The sequence below is a fragment of the Micromys minutus genome (genome assembly GCF_963924665.1).
Source record: "Micromys minutus genome assembly, chromosome: 12".
NCBI lineage: Eukaryota > Metazoa > Chordata > Mammalia > Rodentia > Muridae > Micromys > Micromys minutus.
Window position 1 is genome coordinate 23,052,816 of NC_137981.1, and position 20,559 is coordinate 23,073,374.

The 20,559-nt window shown below is 44.4% G+C and overlaps 1 protein-coding gene across 2 annotated transcripts; it reads left to right on the forward strand.

Annotated features, from left to right (window-relative positions):
- Positions 1 to 5,425: 5,425 nt before the first annotated feature.
- Positions 5,426 to 18,753, forward strand: RGR (retinal G protein coupled receptor; the record flags this gene model as incomplete). Of its 2 annotated transcripts, none has more annotated exons than XM_080925875.1 (7): positions 5,426 to 5,504; positions 7,318 to 7,474; positions 8,370 to 8,518; positions 12,071 to 12,224; positions 14,215 to 14,332; positions 18,130 to 18,243; positions 18,622 to 18,753. In XM_080925875.1, 7 exons carry the CDS (start codon positions 5,426 to 5,428, stop codon positions 18,751 to 18,753), a joined length of 903 nt encoding a protein of 300 aa, XP_080782001.1. The 2 variants fall into 2 exon arrangements, with proteins under 2 accessions (XP_080782001.1, XP_080782002.1); XM_080925876.1 differs by having other exon boundaries at positions 8,397 to 8,518.
- Positions 18,754 to 20,559: the final 1,806 nt, after the last annotated feature.

Genomic DNA, 20,559 nt, shown 5'->3' on the forward strand with positions numbered 1-20,559 from the left:
ACAGAACTCTGGCCTTTAAATAAGGTCCTCTAAAAACTTCCCTCCCTATGATAGTCTCTAGGCCTTAGAAAGAGTCCACACTTCAGGGTCTGACACTTGTATTCAGATCTAGACCATCAGTTACAAAAGGAAACAAAGTGTTTCTACCTGGAGTGTCAGTGAAAATTAGCTTAGGCTTGCCCATTTTTGGCTGTCTTGGGGGATAGAACCTTTCTGAACACTGTCAAATTCTGGTACTTACAGGCATTGGTTCACAGAGGAGCTGGGAAGATTCTGACATTGCAGGAAGACATGCTCATGAACATAGGCAAACATCTACCTTCCCTCATTGCCCCATGGGCACCCAGTTGCAGAACCTTGGGGAGTCAGTGGGTAACCTTTTGAGGCATTACTACCCATGCTAAAAACAAAAGGAATCACTGCAAGAGAGGAGAGGTCCCCCCTCCTCAAGCATCATACACCAGGGAGGGTCCTAGCACTGGATCTTACAGAGGTAGATTTTGTTTTCTCTTCTATAACCCCATCCTGCAAAAACCTTCTCAAGATGGCAGGCGGGACTGAATACTAGATTTCTTCTTGATGGCTGTCTCAGAATACTTGGTCCTCTGAATTTTGGTAAGTTCCACAGTCTGGTATTCTCAGGAGCCTGGTCAAGCCTAGACTGTTTAGGTTCAGCCAAGGAAGATGCCTGGGGACTGTGGTGGATAGTTTTATGTCAAGCTGACAAATACTTAAGTCATCTGAGAGGAGGAAAAACCCATCTGAGGAAATGTCTCTGTAAAATTGGGCTGCACACAAGCCTATATGGTATTAAAATTAGTGATTGATATGGAAGAGTCTAGCCTATTGTGGGAGATGCCAACCCCAGGCTGGTACTTACAGAATCTACAAGAGAGAAGTCTGAGAAAGCCATATGGGACAAGCCAATAAGCAGCACCACCCTTCCATGGCCTCTGCATCATCAGCTCCTGCCTCTAAGTTCCTGTCCCAATTGAATTTCTGTCTTGACTTTTTAAAATGAACAGTAGTGTTGGAGTGTAAGCCAAATATACACCCCTCCAAGTTGCTTTGGTCATGGTGTTTTGTTGTAGTCTTAGTAACCCTCAGACAGGGACTCAGGGTATACATATACAGTGCCTAGCTCAATGCCAAGTTATAAATAGCAGCTTCTGAAAGATGATGCTTCTCATATTTTCACTTCATATCTGGCCAATAGCATTTTCTCAATGCTAAGAAAGTACCTGTTACCTTCCCAATCTGCTACATCCAGACTGCCCTTTCCTTTTGTTTGGAATGCCTCTATTCTGACCTTATCTATCTGATCTTATATGCCATTCCTAATCTTGTCCCTTCTCTTATTTCTTGATGTCTTTGGTGATCTAATGGGCACAGGAAAGACAGCTGCAGGTGTTAACCAGTAGGTTAGAAATCAAAAAAGAGTAAGGAAAGTCCTGAAGGATATAGCTGGAACTTTGGACTCTAAGAATCATTAAGTTCAGACTTAAGTAGGCATTGAGAGGAGAAAAGGTTTGTGATCTGGACATTGTCAGAATAGAAAGAATTACTCTTCTAGAAGGAATCAAAGGGTGATGTGGTGGTTTGAATATGCTTATTCCAGGGAGTGGCACTATTAGAAGATGTGGCCTTGTTGGAGGAAGTATGTCACTGTGGGGGTGACCTTTGAGACTCTCCTTCTAACCATGTGGGAGACAGTCTTCTCCTATATGCCTTCGGAGCAAGATGGAGAACTCTCAGCATCCTCCAGTGTCTTGACTGCCTGGACTCGGCCATGTTCCCACCTTGATGATAATGGACTGACCTTTTGAACCTGTAAGTCAGCTATAAGTCAATGTTGATTTTTATAAGTGCTGCCTTGGTTGTGGTGTCTCTTCACAGCAATAGAAACCCTAACTAAGGTAGATGTTGATACTAGGGACTGGGGTATTGCTGTGAAAGACCTGGACATAATTTTGTTGGGAGAAATATGAATTTGGAAGACCTTGGAATGCTTTAGGTTTCATGGGCCATCGTATTGGGAATATAGAAGACTTTGGTGCTGAGGGTGATTTGAACTGTGGGGCCTGGCTCAAAAGGTTTTAGAGAAGAATGTTAGTATGTGGCCTAGAGACTGTTTTGTGGTAATTTGGTGAAGAACATGGCTGCTTTTTGCCCTTGTCTGAAGAGTCTGCCTGAGGCTAACATGAAGAGACTCAGCTTAATTGCCTTGACAAAGGAAGTCTCAGAAATGTCCAGCATACATAGACTTTCTCCTTCGTTGTTTAGCCATGAAAAGCATTTTGATGAAGTGTAGCAAGCTTAAGAAGAAAATATACAAAATATATGGTTCAAGTAATAAGGGGGCACCAGGAAGTGAAATGGAACTGAATTCTATGTTCAATGAGATAAACAGATTAAGGGAGTAGTGATTTCAGGGCAAGATCCCACACAGCTAAGCTTATTGTTTGTGTTTGCAGTTGAACAAGAAATAATTTGTACTTTTAATCTGGAATGAACTACAATTCAGAAATGGAAGGCACACTTGTGTTCCAGATCTTGAGGCTGAAAGACACAGGCTTTTGATCTGGATCTTGAAGAACAGTGGTCAGGAAAAGCTTAGGTCTAGGCATAATGATATGTGCCTTTAATCTTAGAACTCAGGAGGCGAAGGCATGCAGATCTTTGAGTTCAAAGTCAGTCTACAGAGAGAGTTCCAGGACAGCCAAGCTTAAGAAGTGAAACAATTGGAAAACAGAAAGCCGGTGAAGATGGAATGCAAAAGTGGGCTATGTTTCATCCCCAGCAAGCAGAGTGACTGAGCAGCTTTGGCCATGTAGCTCTGGTTTTAGAGTCCAGAAGAGAAGGGACTACTGGGACAATTGATGTTGGTTAGCTGGACCTAAGAAGAAGACCAGCATCACTGAGGTAAAATCTCCTAGGAAGTATTTTCTGAGAACACAAGGAAGCTGTGTTTCAAAGATAACCAAGTTGGACCTTGTGCTGTAGCTGGAGTTGGTAATGTGTAAGAGTCACCCAGTTGATACTTATTTTGAAAGCATGAAGGGGTCATGGAGAGCAGCTGAGGTTGGGAATTATGAGAGGCCAAGAAAGGCCATTGCAGAAGATGTATCTTGCAGTTGATAGCCCAGGACTGAAGAGGTCATGCAACAAAGTTGAGGCTTCACACTATAAAGGGAGCCTAATGAGAGGCTATTGGTGAAGCCAAGTTGCAGTGAAAACCTCCAGTATGTCAGAGATACCAGTACCATGGATGATCACCAAAAGCAGAAGCACCGATGAAGTAGATTAACCAGACCTTGGAGTGTTGCACAGAGCAGAGATGGATGTGATTATAGCCCTTTGGATGAGCCCAAAAGATCATGTGTGGATTCCAGACACTGGAACAAGAAGCTATAATGCTCATAGAAGACCTCAAGACATTAGACATGCCAAAGCCATTGTATACCTGCTGAGAAAAACTGCTAACAGTGAGTGGAACCAAACTAGAAGAAAGACATTTGTTACAGTCAACAAAGATGAAAGAAATTGGAGATCCAAGGAGCACTTTGATATCAGAAATGGAGATGCAGAGTTTGGAGTTTGCCTAGCTTTTTTTTGGGGGGGGGGTGTTTGGTCCAATTTCTTCACAATGGTGTTTTAGATTGGTAATGTATATACTGTGATATTTGAGGTATGTGTCTGCTTTATGATTTGACTTTATAGTTAAGTGATTGAGTGAATCTTAGAAAGGACTTTGATCTTTAAACTTTTAACATCATTGAGAATGCCATAGACTATGGGGACTTTTGAAGTTGTACTAAATGTATTTTGTATAAAGCTATGGTGAAGTACAACTCCATAGACTCATGTATTTGGAAAAGCTTCCAGGGGCCAGGAGTGGAATATGGTGGTTCAATATGCTTAGCCCAGGGAGTATCACTATTAGGAGGTATAGACTTGTTGGAGGAAGCGTGTCGCTGTGGAGGTGGCCTTTGAGATCTTTCTCCTAGCCATGAGGGACAAGTCTGCCTTCAGAACAACATGGAGAACTCTCAGTGACTCCAGTGCTATGCCTGTCTGGACTCTCCAATACACCCACACTTCCACCTTGATGATAAGGGATTGAACCTCTGAACCTGTAAGCCAGCCTCAATTAAATGTTGTCTTTTATAAGACCTGCCTTGGTCACAGTGTCTGCAATGGAAAACTCTAAGACAGAGCAATGGGAGGTGCCAGGAACTACATGATGGAAGGACAGGCACTGTTGCAATTTCACCTAAACTCACTAGATGGCTCACTACAAGGACTGATTTGTCACCAACTTCTCTCTAATGTCCTCATCTGAAATAGAGATGTACTAGCATATCATCCATGAGGTTGTTTTTACAAGTCTCTGGATCATCATCCATTAGCATAGTCTAATGTCAGCTACTTTAGTAGACACGAGCTCCTTTGCTAATAACCCCCTGGGACTTGATTTCTCTATTGGATAATTAGTTGCTCCATAGACCATTCTTTTCTGTTGTGGATTTCAGCATGGGCCACTACAAAGTTGTACAAGACCTTGTGTGTAGAAGCTGAAGTTCTTAGTGGGTCATGGGTTACTTTGAAAAGAATGCAAGCCATTCTTTATCCTGGGAGGTATTTTATGATTGCATAGCTCAGAGGCTGCATGTGAGACAGGAAGTGAAGCGCTAAAGACTAAATCCATGATGGATTTCAACCAGCATTTAGCTAGGGAAGGGTATGGAGCAGAAATGCCTAAGTTGGATAGAAATGTCATCTAGTGGCAGCAGTGCAGAGCAGATAGCCAGTCATGGTAGACTCAGTACCAGAAGCCAAGGGTTGGGTCCTAATCAACGTTTGCTTTATGACAGCAGGTGACTTCATAAACCTCATCCCCCCCCCCAAATGCTTGCCTGCGCAAGCCTATGAGCTTGTGAATTAACACACAACACACACCCATGCACATGTACATGCACAGGAATACATACACACACATGCACACGCACATGCACAAGCAGCTTGTCAGCAACTGTGCACATACAAGAATCTGGCTACTATCCAATTCTCGGGGACAGCTGCAGCTCAAATCCTTTCTTCCATTTCCCTCCCTTAGTTATGCAACCCTTTCCCAATTCAGCTTTCACTCACACACCATTTGGATCTGAGACCTTAATCCTGCCTAGTGGGCTGAAATGAACGAGACAGAGCTCATTCCAGCTTTACAAAGGCTGCACTATCCATCTGCTGAAAGGATTCCTTCTGTATGAGCCAAGAGGAATACTTAGAAGGGTAAGAAATAAAGAAGGTCTTAGTCTACCAGAATAATCTCCATGTGCCAGTAAGTGGAGTGACCATTTAAAAAGAGGAACCTGGCTTCAGAGAGCCAGAAAAGAGCTGGGTAGCTGACAGAGGGCATCCAAGAATGACAGCAACCAGGGCCCTGCCTGCTGGTTTTGGGGAACTTGAGGTGCTGGCTGTAGGAACAGTCCTGCTGATGGAAGGTGAGCCAAGTGAGACCTTGGGTGAAGCAAGGACCCAGTGGTTCCCATTACCCAGGCCACAACTGTAGAGTGGGCAGAAGACTGTGGAGTGGCCACAACTGTGGAGTGGGCAGTATCATATCATCTTGGCTGCTTCTCCTCTGTGTGTGGATCCAGGAGCCCCTGTAGGATATAATCTGCTGCATAGGAGTCAGGAGAGAGAAGCTAGGAAGGGGTCAAAGAGAAAGAGAGACACTTAGACAGGAGCTACCTGCTTAGGATGTGACTGGGTCAAGTCTATGATTTTCATATCTAAGCCAGGAGAAAAAATTATTTTACTCCCCCCAAAATTTGCTAAGAATCTCATATAAGACCAGGCCTCAGAAGTCTCCAGAGATGGACAACTCAGTCACCTGCTTTATGTGGGACTTGATCAAATCATTTCATCTCTTACTCTAAGAGCCTAGTCATTATAAAGGGGTACCTACAGAGATTAAGTGCAATCATTGGCATAAAATTATTTCCTAAATAGATATACAGGGAATTTCCCCCTGCCACCTCTGTCCATGTCTGCCACTACTTCTACCTGGTCTATTTCTACTACCAAAGGCACTTCTCCAGAAGAAGAAAATTATGCCCAAGAGATGCCTGCCTCAAACTAAACTCTCTAGGATGCTCAGTGAGTACAGAAATGGTCCTTTCTAGAGCTAGGCTGATGGGGTGAAGTCTTCATTCAGACCAGGCCCAGAAGAGTAACCTGTACATTCTTTCACTTAAAACTGACAATACAGAGAAAGTGACAGCCACTAGGACTGTCCTGAAGATCCTGAACACCATTAAGTGGGCCCCATTTTCTGAGAACCTCTGAAACTTACCCTGATTTCTGGTCCCCTAATAATCTGTGAAATTTAAGTTTATATCTCTGTGTATGCTTCTCTCTCTTTCTGGGACCTGGTTCCACGCACTGACCTCCACCGTTTTAAAGGAGAGATCTTTCCCTCTCCACCATTTCTTCCTTTCTAGTAAGAGAAGGATATTACTGAGACTGTAACCTGGGGCCTCCCGCAAGCTGGGGATATTCTCTACCACTAAGCTATCCTTAGTCCTGTTTTTACTTTTTCGTTTTGAGGTAGGTTATGTAGGCTGACTTTAGACTTGTAATCCCCCTGCTTCTGCTTTTTGAGTAACTTGGCCACCAGGCCCAACTCTTGCTCTTCAGTTTTGAAACAAGAAGCCAAGGTTAAGAAGCCAAGGTTTAAGAAACACCAAGCTGAAATTCAAGTTCAGGTCTCCTAGAGACCCTCTCCTGCAGTTTCACACTGCCTGGTGTCCTGGATTACTCTGGGCTCTAAGTTGGATCTTCTTTCCAGGGCTATTCCTGATATTGTCCTATGGTTCTTGAAGAAGGCACTTTAAAATGTGAAAGACTGGAGATTGTCCCTAGCCCTGGTACTTCCTAACTGTACTTAAAGCATGACATTTAGCATCTCTGAGCCATAGGGAAAAGAATGAATGAAGGGATCCCTGAAAAGTGCTTTTTGGGGTGCCTAGCACCCACTCGTTCAGCACTTGCCAGTGACTGATTGTCACAGCACGGGCCACACTGGGCACAAAGTTTTCTACATCTTCCTGTAGACGGTCAGTAAGTCAGCAGGGAGAATCACAGAGTATAATACCTGAGAGTCATCCACCAGGGCAGCATTGGTAAAGCTGTGCTGAGAGGTCACTGAGGTGGAATCTGGAAGGTTGCTGAAACTCCATTAACCCAGACCCTGCTTCGGACACCCACATGGGTCTCACCAGTCTTGATACCAGCCCTCACCCTTCCTTTCAGCACTCTCTGGCATCAGTCTCAATGGCTTGACCATCTTCTCTTTCTGCAAGACTCCAGATCTGCGGACTCCCAGCAACCTTCTGGTACTGAGCCTGGCCCTGGCAGACACTGGGATCAGCCTGAATGCCCTAGTTGCAGCTGTATCCAGCCTCCTCCGGTACCAGCCCCTTCATCATCCCCTTCCCCTTCAACAGGCCCTGGGGTCATGCTTGGGGCTTCCCCTTGGGGTCAAGGGTAAGCAGACCATAGCCTTTCTCTCTACCTATAGAAGACCATCCCAAGGTCAGAGGTTAGACAGACTGAATAAAGTTAAACTGCAATGTCTGATTATTGTTGAAGAAATAGCCAATATCTAGAATGCAGGGGCTTCTCAGCCATGACCAAAGAGACAGTGGACTAGAGCCCTGTATTCAGCTAGTCTAGCCTTGAGTCTTTCCCCCATTATTTCCAATCTTGGGATACTTCTGTCAATTACATATTACAACCTAATTCATACATGTTGTTAGATGTATTTGTTTAATTATTTACAAGGAGCATGAACTAAGACTGCCTGGTAAGCCCTAAATAAATGCTTATTAAAGCAAACAGGATATAGTTCAGCATCTAATACCTTATGTGCACACCAGGGTTTTGTCATGTGGCCTGAAAAGTTGCCTTTGGAGCCTGAATCAGTAACTATTCTTTCTCTCTATGAACTAGCACTACCTGCTGAGAATCTAGAGATTGGGGGCGGGAGGTGTTATCCTCTAACTTTACCTTCATCTGTTGTGTTATCCTGGGTACCTTGGCCTCAGTTTCTCCACCTGCAATGGGGGCATATGATCATTCAGAAATACTCTTTGGTGCACTGGTGGTTTCAAAAAATCAGTGAGACTAAAGGGCATGCATCCAGCAGATAGATCGGTTTAACCCACCCACGTAAACTCCAAGACCCCAGTTCCATAGAGGGAAGACTTGGATAATAACGTCCTTCCTGCGTGAACAAGGATAATATCCAGATGCCTTCCAGGTTTGCCTGGACAGGTATGGGAGATGGGAAGGATGGAAGAAAGGGTCATTTTTCCCATTGTTTCCCACAGGCGCTGGCCACATGGTTCAGAGGGCTGCCAGGTTCATGGTTTCCAGGGATTTGCAACAGCGCTGGCCAGCATCTGTAGCAGTGCAGCCATTGCCTGGGGACGCTATCACCACCACTGTACCCGTATGTCCCCGCCCCCTTCCCCTCCAAGTGTAGGGACACCCTTGAGACCCTGGATTGTGTGAGGATAAGATAGTGCAGGGTGGTCAGTATTCAATTCCACCCCATGTTTTCAAACCAGAGAGTGTGAGTGAAAGAGAGGGTGCATGCACACAACATGTAGACACTCCTTTTGGAAAAAGAGGGAGGGTGGACAAGTCTGCAGAATGCACACTTTGAGAAGCACATTAGAAGGAATGAATTTGCCTTTCCTGCAGCCTTGGCGATTCAAGATTTTGAACCTTGGTTTTCTCTCAGATTATTTTAAAGATTTAGTCATTTAGTATATATAAGTACATTGTTGCTGTCTTCAGACACCACCAGAAGAGGGCATCAGATCTCATTACAGATGCTTGTGAGCCACCATGTGTTTGCTGGGAATTGAACTCAGGACCTCTGGAAGAACAGTCAATGAATGTTCTTAACTGCTGAGTCATCTCTCCAACACCTGCAAGATTATTAAAAAAAAAAACAAAACAAAAACAAACAAAAATCTCAGAGACTCATTTATAAAATCAAGTGAGATCATGGATATAGAAATTTTCCTGGTAGTCAGGTACAATTGGGAGACAAAAGGAGAGCAAATGTGTGTGCGCATGTGCACACAGGCACAGGCATGGTGGTGGCGGTGGGGCTGGGTGTGTGCCCATGGTGGAGTTGCACTAGGATGAATCCAGGTGTAGATTCCCTAAGCCTCACTGTTAGATTTTGTTGTCAGGGTGCCATCTGCTTTATGGTTGCTTGCTACTTTTGTTTGTTTCACTTTGTTTTAAGGCAGGGTCTCATGTATCCCAAGCTGGCTTCAGACTCCCTATGAGTGCTGGATTTACTGGTGTGCACTTCCCCGAATGGTTTATACGGTGGTAGGGATTAACCTAGTAGTTTATGTAAGCGAGGTAAGCATTGGACTAAACGAGCCATGTCCCTAACCTTTGCTTGTTATTTTTGTCCCCAACAAATGAGTTTCTTTAGGGTTTTTAAAACATTTCCTTTAGTCCTATGGGTTTTGCTTTATTTTGTGAGTTTTGTTTTATGACAGAGTCTCATGCAGCTCTGTTTGGTCTTGCATTCTATATGTAGGTAGGGTGGCCCTGAAGCCCTGGTCCTTCAGTCTACATTTCCCAAGTACTAGGTGTTATACGTGTATATCACTGGGCACTGTCCACTTCTCCTTAAAACTTAATTTAAGGTCTGGTTATATAGTTCAGTTGGTAGGGTCCTTACTTAGCATCTACAAGGTCTTAAATCTAGCCCTCAGCATCACATAATCCTGGCATGGTGGTGCCTGCCTATAATGCCAGCAGTTGTGGGGGGGGGGGCAGAGGCAGAAGTAACAGGAGCTCAAAGTCATTTTTAGATACCTAGTGAATTCAAGGCCAGCTGAGATATATGAGGTCTTGTCTCAAAGAAAAATCTTAATTTCTTACTCTAAATGATATTTGTGAAATCAGAGGTATAAATGTACTTAAATTTCAATATATGTTTAAACACATAACATCACCACCAGAGAGAGACACATAGACATACTGTGAGGAGTTGTGTTTCAACTGACCCACACAGGAAACCTCCAGTGTGCAGCTTAAGAAACAATCATAGAGAAGGCAAACGATTTGATCTGTGCCACACAGTAGGTAAGGTTAGGGATAGCACTGAGTATGGCCAGGATCTTTCCAGAGGTTGTTGTTCCCATTCCCATCTGACTCCCAAGTCTTCTGCAGTGAATTTTATCAGCTTGAAGGCTCTTGTTGGATCTGTGACACCCACAGCCTAACACTCAGACATCAGGGGCCTCTCTCCATTGAGAAACTGCCTTATTCTTATTCTGAGTGATGATGTTAGCTTTTCCTGTCAGCATGGCCTTGGGGACACCTCTTTCATACTAGCACCTGTTCCAAATATCCCCAGGATCATCACAACACACATACACACTCACACCCACACTCACATATACACACACATGCAGGGGGGAGGGAGGGAGGGAAGAATACCTTCTCTAATAGCAACAGACATCTCTACATTAACCTCCAGTCCCACCAAGCCTTCACATCCAATCCCTTTGCGCCCTAGATGGTTGAGCAGAGAAGCATAAAGACCGTGATGAGGGAGGAGGGCAGCCAGTCTCATCTGTTCCATCAATGGGTGGCAGCCAAAATTCTATCTTGAAAATGTTCTTCAATCAGAAAGGCTCCTTTTTTTCTTCACATGTGGGCCAAGCTGGCTGTCAATCACCATGTTCTCTGATGGAATAGAGGGTTCCTTAGTGGTCCTGGGCTTCTTTAAAAAACACCGAAGAGTAGTTTCTTTTCAAAGATCTCTTTATTTATTATATATAAGCACACTGTCGCTGTCTTCAGACACACCAGAAGAGGGCATCAGATCCCATTACAGATGGTTGTGAGCCACCATGTGGTTGCTGAGAATTGAACTCAGGACCTCTGGAAGAGCAGTCAGTGCTCTTAACTGCTGAGCCATCTCTCCAGCCCAAGAGTAGGCTTAAACAATAGAAATTTATTTCCCTCAAGCCTGAGATCAGTGTGCCAGAATGGTTTGGTCTTGATGCAGTTCCTCTTTGCAGATGTTCACCGAGCTATATCTCCACACAGAAGAGAGCAAACCCGTTGTTCTCATGGCTCTCCCTCTAAGAATATGAGAGTTGTGGACCACACTGAAGCCCAGGAAGCTCTACACAAAAGGAGCACCAATCTCACCCAGGGACTTCCTCTTCAGATTCACGATCTCCCAAAGCCCTACCTTCAAATCTCATCACACTGGATTAAATAGCATCACCACTTGGATTTGAGGACACAAACCTATCTTTAGCAGGGAAGCACATCCAAGAAAATCCCATCTGAAGTGACATCAAGATAGGCTATGTATGGTGTGAGGGAAGGTGTAAACTTGCTCTTCTTTGCTGGCTCAAGCCTGTCCTCTGCCTTAGGGTCAAAGGAGATCAACAAATAATTCTCAGATAAGGATACTGGGACTGGGACTGGTGTGCTGAGGCCAGGTCTCTCGTGGAGGCTGTGAAGGACAGAAGGGAGAAGACAACAACCGTCAGGCTGGATCACACCCTAAGAGAATGTCAATACAATAGCTTCTGCCAGCAGCAAGGAATAGGATCCAAGTCCCTGGGTTTTTAAGAGACATTTTTGAAGCAGACACCCTGCCTCTCAGCAAACACCTCACCTCTACCCGAACTACCAAATGTGTCTTATCCTTACCCTTGGATTTGGGAGACGCATCTGACTTTTGTTTTCACTACCTCCCTCCTCCCCTCTGTTTTCTGAAGACGATTTAGGGCAGATGAGTAGCCCACTACTACCCATAGTCTCATCACAGTCCTCAAAGGCAGAGAGTACCATGCTCCTTATGGAGAAATCTAAGGCTCAAAGATACCCCCAACTTGCCTGAGGCACCATGCTGTTCCTATTGGACTAGGGATTTGGGGCTACTCTGCAGCTACAGAGTCCTTTCTTTTTTTATGTAGACAACCTCTCCTTCCTGTATCTTATGCAGGTCGACAGTTGGCATGGGACACAGCCATCCCTCTGGTGCTGTTTGTGTGGCTATCATCTGCCTTCTGGGCATCCCTGCCCCTGATGGGCTGGGGCCACTATGACTATGAGCCTGTGGGGACATGCTGTACACTGGACTACTCTAGAGGTGACAGGTGAGATGGAAGTTGCAGCTTTGAGGCTTTCTTCCTCAAAGCTGACAACTCTGCTGGGACAATATCAACATTTGGGGCCATCCGAGCTCTTTAGTTATGACAGCCACTCACAGACTGTCACCGAGACTGGACAAGCAGTGTGAATGTTACATAAGCAACAACTCAACTTCAAGCATCCAAAGGAGTGGGTCATTTGCCTGTATCAGTCATAACTTTCATGGAGCCCCACTACTCTTTGACCCTCTTCAGCATAAGGAATTGTCTTGGCTTGGAATTCATTGATTTTGAGAGGCACCTATGCCCTTAGATGAATAGATCCAAAGCACAGAAAGGCTTCACACTGGTGGAGACCTTGTAGCATGGAGATAAATCCTACATCTCTGAGCATCCTCTGTGGTCTGACCCATGACAAGGTAGGACTGAGTGTATGCACTTTCCACAACCATGGGGTTTTCTTCTTCTGCTGCACCATCTGTGTAGCTCTGGGAGAAAAGAGCTTAGACATTTCATCAGGGATCATATGAGGACTGGTCCCATGGCTTCTAGCGCCGTGCCTCCCGCCTCTCCCACTTCTTGTTTCCAGCACAGTCACACTTCATTCATGTTTTACTGACAACAATACCTCATGGAGCATTTGCCCCTGACATAGGCTTCTCAGGTAAAACTGACCTCTGCACTTGAATGGCCCCAGAGTCCTGCAGAACACCAGCCACCAAGGCTCCTATGACAGTTCTTTCTCCTACTTCTCCTTAGTGAAGAGCAAAATCTTAGTGAGTAGCCTCCCCTTCATGATCTGCTTCCTGCTACTTCCTACTTGTTTCTGGTTGCTCATCCTTCTGTCTCAAGGCCTAAACTGAGACACCAGGTTCTTTTGTGTCCCTTTTAATGGGTTTTGCATTGTGGATAGTTTAAAATGTAATCTCACACTGCAGTTCAGGCTGGCCTGGAATTCACTATAAACCTCAGCCTGGCACTTTACTTGTGGTAATCCTTCTACCTTGCCCTCCCAGGTATGAGCCACTAATTTCTTAAATGATAAAATATTTAGTCTCTTTGTCATCCATATATTATTTTCTAATCTTAGGACAAGCAAGGGATTCCCTTGGGTAGTATTTCCTCTTGGACCACTGATTCATCCAGGATAAATAAGATAGATAGATAGATAGATAGATAGATAGATAGATAGATAGATAGATAGATAGACAGACAGATAGATGATAGATAGATAGACAGATAGATGATAGATAGATAGATAGATAGATAGATAGATAGACAGATAGACAGACAGACAGATATAGAGATAGATTCAGGCTATTTGATCCACCAGTTCCCAATAATGACATCGAGACTTTTTACCCTATTTATTCTAGTTCATGATTGTCACATGGCCCATAGTCTCTCACTCACTCCCTGTTTGTCCAACTTCTATGTCTGGCTGGTGTCTCCTGCACTTCTCAATTCTTTCCACAGTACCTATCTCTGCCTGGAAGTCTCGCCTTTCCTGCCTCAGCTATGCGCTGTCAACTCTTTATTATACCAATCAAAAGGTGATGGAGAAAAATGTTTACAAAATACACAGGCAGGTATATAAGAGTGTCAAAGTCTGCCTGTATGCCACTCTCTGCTAGTACAGAAAACAATGTTTGACTAATACAAAGACAACTTTTATACAGAGACAAAAAGATTATCCCAATGTTTTCCAAATTGAAAAACCCCATCTTCTGTTCTTGGCTCACAAATGAGACAGCAAGGCTGAGCGTTGGAGATTTGCAAAATACCTCTTCATCTCAGCTCCTGGCTCCCAAACCCAGTCTTTGGAAGACTGATGAACCTGACTGCTGAGGAGAGTTCATTTGGATGCAGAAGAAGCTGTGCTCTGAGGACTTCTCTAGGACGGGATGATACCTCTCACTGTCTAGCACAGATGCTGGCAGACCTGGGCTGTTGTCCCCCTGGTGCTGACCTCTGTTTTTCTACCCTGTCCCTGTAGAAACTTCATCAGTTTTCTCTTCACCATGGCCTTTTTCAACTTCCTTGTTCCCATGTTCATCACACACACTTCATACCGGTTCATGGAGCAGAAATTATCCAGGAGTGGTCATCTCCAGGTAAGAAGCCAGCTCCTATGACAGCGGAAACCTCTTGGTCCTCTCAGAGACTTGGGAAACATGCACGGCATGGCAGAAGTCAGTGTTTTCTGTGTTTGTAACAATCATGAGAAAAGCCAGCTTGCATAAAGGATATGCTGTCAGGGCTAGAAAATACCTTCCCAGTTGCTCGCATTCGCAAAACTCGGGGAGCAAGGGCCGTAACAGGACAGATTTACCCAGACCCAGCAATCCCAAGATCCAGGCATTTTCAGTACATCACCCAGGCTGTTCCATTCCCCTCCTCCTAGGGATCCCAGGCTAAACTGCAGGACTCTTGAAATGGTGCTTCTTAAATTGTTTTAAAATGTTTAATTTAATCACAGTCACAGGCTATTACCCACAATGTAAAACCACACCTGCAAGCACATTTATCTAAGAAAAATGATGCTTTAAAATGAGACCTGCTGGCCATTTAAGAATTTCTACACTAAAATTCTCTTGCCAGAGGTTTTTGTTTAATTTTGCTACTTAAAAAATTAACAAATGAAAAAAAAACTAGCAAATGAGTCGTAACAAGCCATGAATGTTGTGTTTTTCTTTGTGAAAGAAAATATTGATATTATAGGTGTTGTGTGTATTTTCACTTCATCGTTGTGAGTCTTTTCTGACATATGGAAGCTTTATGACTCCCAGTCCCAGACTGGGTTGAGGTACAGAGAAAGTCACCCTTAGTAATAGCAGAGATTGATACAAACCCAGGTTTAGGGCTCTTCAACAAGGTGTTCAATTTTAGTGCATAAAAACATTCTCCTTATTAAGACAATCTGCAGCTCAATCAGCGCGCACTAGAAAGCCACATTGTAAATCAGTTTCATGTGGATCTAGCTAAGAGGCTGAGGGTTACACCGGGATAAGAATCCTGGATCCTGGCTTGGAGGCTGAAGCATCATCTCTTCCACATTGCTCGTTTGCTCATCTCCACATTAAAAAATTTATTAAAAATTATTTGAGAATTTTGTACAATATATTTTTATGCAATCCCTATTTCGTCCTCTCGGGTCCACTCCGCTTCCTTTTTGCTGTTGTTTACCTACTCGCCCACCCCTCCCTCCTTCCCGCACTGACACTCCCCTATCGAGCCTTGGCAGAACCAAGGACTTCTCCTCCCACTGATGCCTAACAAGGTCATCCTATACTACATATGCAGCTGGAGCCATGGGTCTGTCCATGTGTACTCTTTAGATAGTGGTTTAGTCCCTGGGAGCTCTGGCTGGTTGGTATTGTTCTTATGGGGTTGCAAACACCTTCAGCTCTTTCAATCCTTTTTCTAACTCCTTCATTAAGGACCTTGTTCTCAGATCAATGGTTGGCTGCCAGCATTCACCTCTGTATTAGTCATGATCTGGCAGAGCCTCTCAGGAGACAGCTATATCAGGCTCTTATCAGAATGCACTTCTTGGCATCATCAATATTGCCCGGGTTTGGTGACTGTATATGGGCTGGATCTTCAGGTGGGGCAGTCTTTGGATGACCTTTGCTTTAGTCTCTGCTTAAAACATTTTCTCTGTATTTCCTCCTGTGAATATTTTTGTTCCTCTTCTAAGAAGGAATGAAGAATCTGCACCTTCTTCTTGAGCTTCATGTGGTCTGTGAATTGTATCTTGGGTAATCTGAGCTTTTGGGCTCATATCCACTTATCAATGAGAGCATATCATGGGGTTTGTTTGTTTGTTTGTTTTTGTGACTGGGTTACCTCACCCAGGATGATATTTTTTAGATCCATCCATTTGCCTAACAATTTCATGCAGTCAATTCTTAATAGCATTAGAAAGAGCAATTTGCAAATTCTTTTGGAATAACAAAAAACCCAGGATAGCAAAAACTATTCTCAACAATAAAAGAACTTCTGGGAAAATCATCATTCTTGACCTCAAGCTGCATTACAGAGTAATAGTCATAACAACTGTATGGTATTGATACAGAAACAGGAAGGTAGCTCAATGGAATAGAATTGAAGATTCAGAAATGAACCCACACACCTATGGTCACTTGATCTTTGACAAAGGAGCTAAAACCATCCAGTGGAAAAAGATATCATTTTCAACAAATGGTGCTGGTCCAACTAGTGGTCAGCATGTAAAAGAATGTAAATCAATTCATTCTTATCACCCTGTACAAAGCTCAAGTCCAAGTGGACCAAGGACCTTCATATAAAACCAGATACAGTCAAAACTAATAGAAGAAAAGCCTTGAACACATGTGTACTGGAGAAAATTTCCACCTCCACTTCCTAAATCCACAGATTAATGCCCTCTTTAAAAAAAAAAAAAAAAAAAAAACCTCACCAACCCCACATTGCGCTGCCCACATATTCACACATGTGGGACCTTCCACTGGAGCATGGCTAGCCAAGGTGAGGTCACACTGGTGCAAGCTATCAACTGCCACAGCTTCCCAGTTAACAGTGGAGCTCAGCAACCTCTTCACACTCCATGCTAGAGTGCTGACTGGCCTAATCTAGTGCAGACAACCTCAACTTCTGTGACTTCCTCAGCGCAGCAGAAGACACTGCTACTTCTGCTCTTCCTGACCCCTGGCTGTGATTGTCTGTGCTCCATCTTCCTCTATGGTTCTGGAGCTGTGTGTGTGTGTGTGTGTCTGTCTGTCTGTCTGTCTGTCTGTCTGTCGTGTTTGTGGATGATATAGATGTCCCATCTGTGGCTGGATTCTCAACTGGCACACATCCTTTGCACTCTAACCAATTACAAATTTCTGCATTAACTGTCATTCATTGCAAAAAAAAAAAAAAAAAAAAAAAAGCTTTCTTTCGAAAGTACTGAGAGAGTTCATTAATGTTTGGGTATAGATATACAAATTTAGCGAGCAGTTTGAACATTCCCTGGTTTGTGTTTGAAGAGCTGGGGGGGAGGGGGAGGGAGGCCCGTGTGCCTGTGGAGACCAGAAGTCCCTGCTCATTTCTCTGTCACTACCCAGTTTAGTTTCTGAGAGGGAGTCTGTCCCTGAACCTGGAGATTGCTACTTGGCTCGCCTGGGTAAGCAGTGAGCCCATGTATGTTTCTTCTTGTCTCCCTTCCCCCCAGTGCTGGGATTGCAGACACAGGAGCCCCCACATCTCCCTTTACACGTGGGAGCTGGAGATCCTACACTGGTCCCCACTCTTACTCATCACCAGTTTTACCCTCTGAGCAGTGCTAGGAGCCTCACTGTTCGGTGTATTTTTAAAACCCAACACTGAAGGAAATGTGTCCTCCTGCAACTAAATCTTCTTTGTCAAAGAGATATTTTGATAAAAATCCTTATGCCTCAGAGAATGTAAAGAATGAAACCATTTCCAATTCATCCTGAAATTAGATGTCGAGTTGTTAGTACTCCTGTGGATCCGTGACAAACTTTGGCATCAACAACCTTCCCTGCCAGCCCCACTCCCTGTTTACATCTGATATGGTAGAAAAAATTGAGCCCAGACAGACTGATCTCCCACGTGGCTGCAGCCACTGAGGATGAGATCATTTTAAGCCTGAGGAGAGCTCAGAGCTGAGCACTTCAAGACCTGGAAGGAAGCTTCTTATCCACCCCACGCCAGGCCCTACCTACAGGCAACTCAGACTATTTTATAGACAAGGAAACAGAGGACAGGTGAGCTTAACTAACAAGCTGAGGGCTGTATAGGCTTTCAAGGTAGAGAGCTCATGTGAGCCCAGATCATCTGATTCAAACCTTTCCAAGAGCATAGTCTGTGCTAGGAGCCTTGCCTCTGGAGTGACCTGATGCTCCTTCTGATGTTTTCTCTTTAGGTGAATACTACTCTTCCAGGAAGGATACTAATGCTAGGCTGGGGCCCCTATGCCCTCCTGTACCTGTATGCAGCCATCGCAGATGTGAGCCTCATCTCTCCCAAACTACAAATGGTACAGATTCTCAAAGTCTCAGAAACCCTATACATCTTCACATCTGTCTCTCTGTATCACTCTTTCTGGCTTTCTGCTAATACACCCACCCCATACTGGGCCATACTGAGATGACAGGGACAGCTAGACATAGAGCATGAGCCCTGAGACCAGGGTCTGAAATCAACACCCAGTTTCAGAACAGGTATGTTCTGATGTGGTAGCGGGGGTTCTGTGATGTCCTATGGACCATGAACATCTACCAGGAGAGGCTCAGAGGCCAATGAATGAAGCTTAGTACAAATGAGTTCCAAGGGGAAAGAGCAAGAAGTCTCGAGTGGGACTGGGAGAAAAGTAGAGGCTTCAAAGCATCTTTCATGGACTTTTCTACCACAATAGGTACCTGCCCTCATTGCCAAAACCACGCCTACAATCAACGCCATCAACTATGCATTGCACAGAGAGATGGTCTATGGAGAATCCTGGCAGTGCCTGTCTACACAAAAGAGCAAGCAGGACAAAACCCAGTGAAATTCTTCAAGGCGCTGATCACACTCAAGCCTACCTCTTCAAGCCTGGGCTAAGTACACCCCAGGTCAGGAAGATGCTGCCGTATACTTCCCAGCAGCCCCAGAAACCATGCCAGACACTACTACTTACCCACCAGCCCTGAGATCCCTGTAGAGTCTAACCTTAGGCTGGACCCAAGAATACAGATACTAGGTTCAATGAAAGGAGTGTTGCCACAGTCTAAGGGGTCATGGGCAAGTAACTCTCTCCAACCTCATCTATCCAAACCCCAGAGTAAAGATGACACTGTGGAATAATGATGGTATGGCTGAACAAGCTAACGTGTACTCAGCAAGCACATAAAACACTCACTGAAACAGATAATGATATGAGCCTTGACCATGTGCTACACGAACCCAGCCTTACAATAAAAGGAGAAATCCCTGGAATTTGTTTTTGGAAGTCTGAGGCTGTTGTCTTCCAAATAGCATGTACTAAATTGTAATGGCACCTAGTGACTTATCCTGCCCCTTGCTCTATGTCCCTTATTGTAAGACAAGATGACCGAAATTATGATTTGACCATACAGATTGGACCAGAACATGCAGGTTAGGTGCCCCCTGAGTCAGCCACCAGCACCAGCATTCAAAATGAGCCCTTGGTTGTATGAAATTTGGATTAAAGATTGCTTTTAAATGTTTTAAAGTTCATTGCCATTATTTAAAAATTAAAGCAATTATTTAACACTCCAGATGTCAGAAGATTTGGCACCACAACAGGCTGACTGTGCCCTTTGTCCAGACATATATATTCCTGTTCAGCTGATGTGTTCTGCACAGAGCCCATGTGCCTCTGGGTTGGAAACACTAATGCCCCTCCCCCCAGTCACCTTTAGATGTGCACCTGTACCTTCTATAGGTACAGAGTCATCAATTTAGGGTCAAGATATAATAGGTGCCTAGTCCTGTATGGGACTTGCTGTCCTAGAGGAAAGTAGAGATGAGTACTGTAAATTAATGGAGGCTGTATTGAAAGTCTAATGGGGAAGGGCCAAATGTCCCAGGCACCGTGAGAGACATAAAGCACATCCTATGAAACTGAGAGTATGAATAGGCAAGTTCCTAGGGATGGGGGCAGGGTGGTCATGAGAACAACTTGTAGATTTGGGTTTGCCTCCTGGTTCTCTGGATGCAAAAAATCAGGTTATATATACAATACCCAGATGAAGCTTGCATAACATAGTCCTATTTGGTCATTTAAGAGAACCAAATATGGTAAAGGAGAATGGGGGTGGCAGCCTTCCCACAGCACCCTTTTCTGGATTACATTCTCAGCCAGGTAATATGCAGGCAAGATAGCACCTGGCCATACTGTAGGGCCCACATACGATGCTTGGCTTATGCTCTGGATAGAGAGTGAAGCAAAGTAATCTTGGTGACTAAGTTGTTTTGTATATGGGTGGAGCCGATGACCAAGAAAGTTGTGGGGTCCAGACCCAAGATGCTGACTTAACCCCAGTTAATCCCCTCAGTAACCTTGTTGGGGACCCTTCCTCTCTTCCACCCTTGAAGACATTGAGCTAAGGAGGGATGAGGGATAAATTAGGGGGATGACCCTCCCAAGAGAAAGAACAGGTTGAAGACAGACAGAGCCAGAAGACAAGTATCAAGACTGGGTAGTAGCAGCTTTGTCCAAGTCTCTGAATTCTAATGAGATGGGAAATAGGCCAAAGGAATTGTCATCCTTGTACATTCTCAGTAGAGACATGGGAAGAGGGCAGGTTGGCCAGGCTGTGACTAGGAATATGTTGAGCTTTTCCCTCTTCAA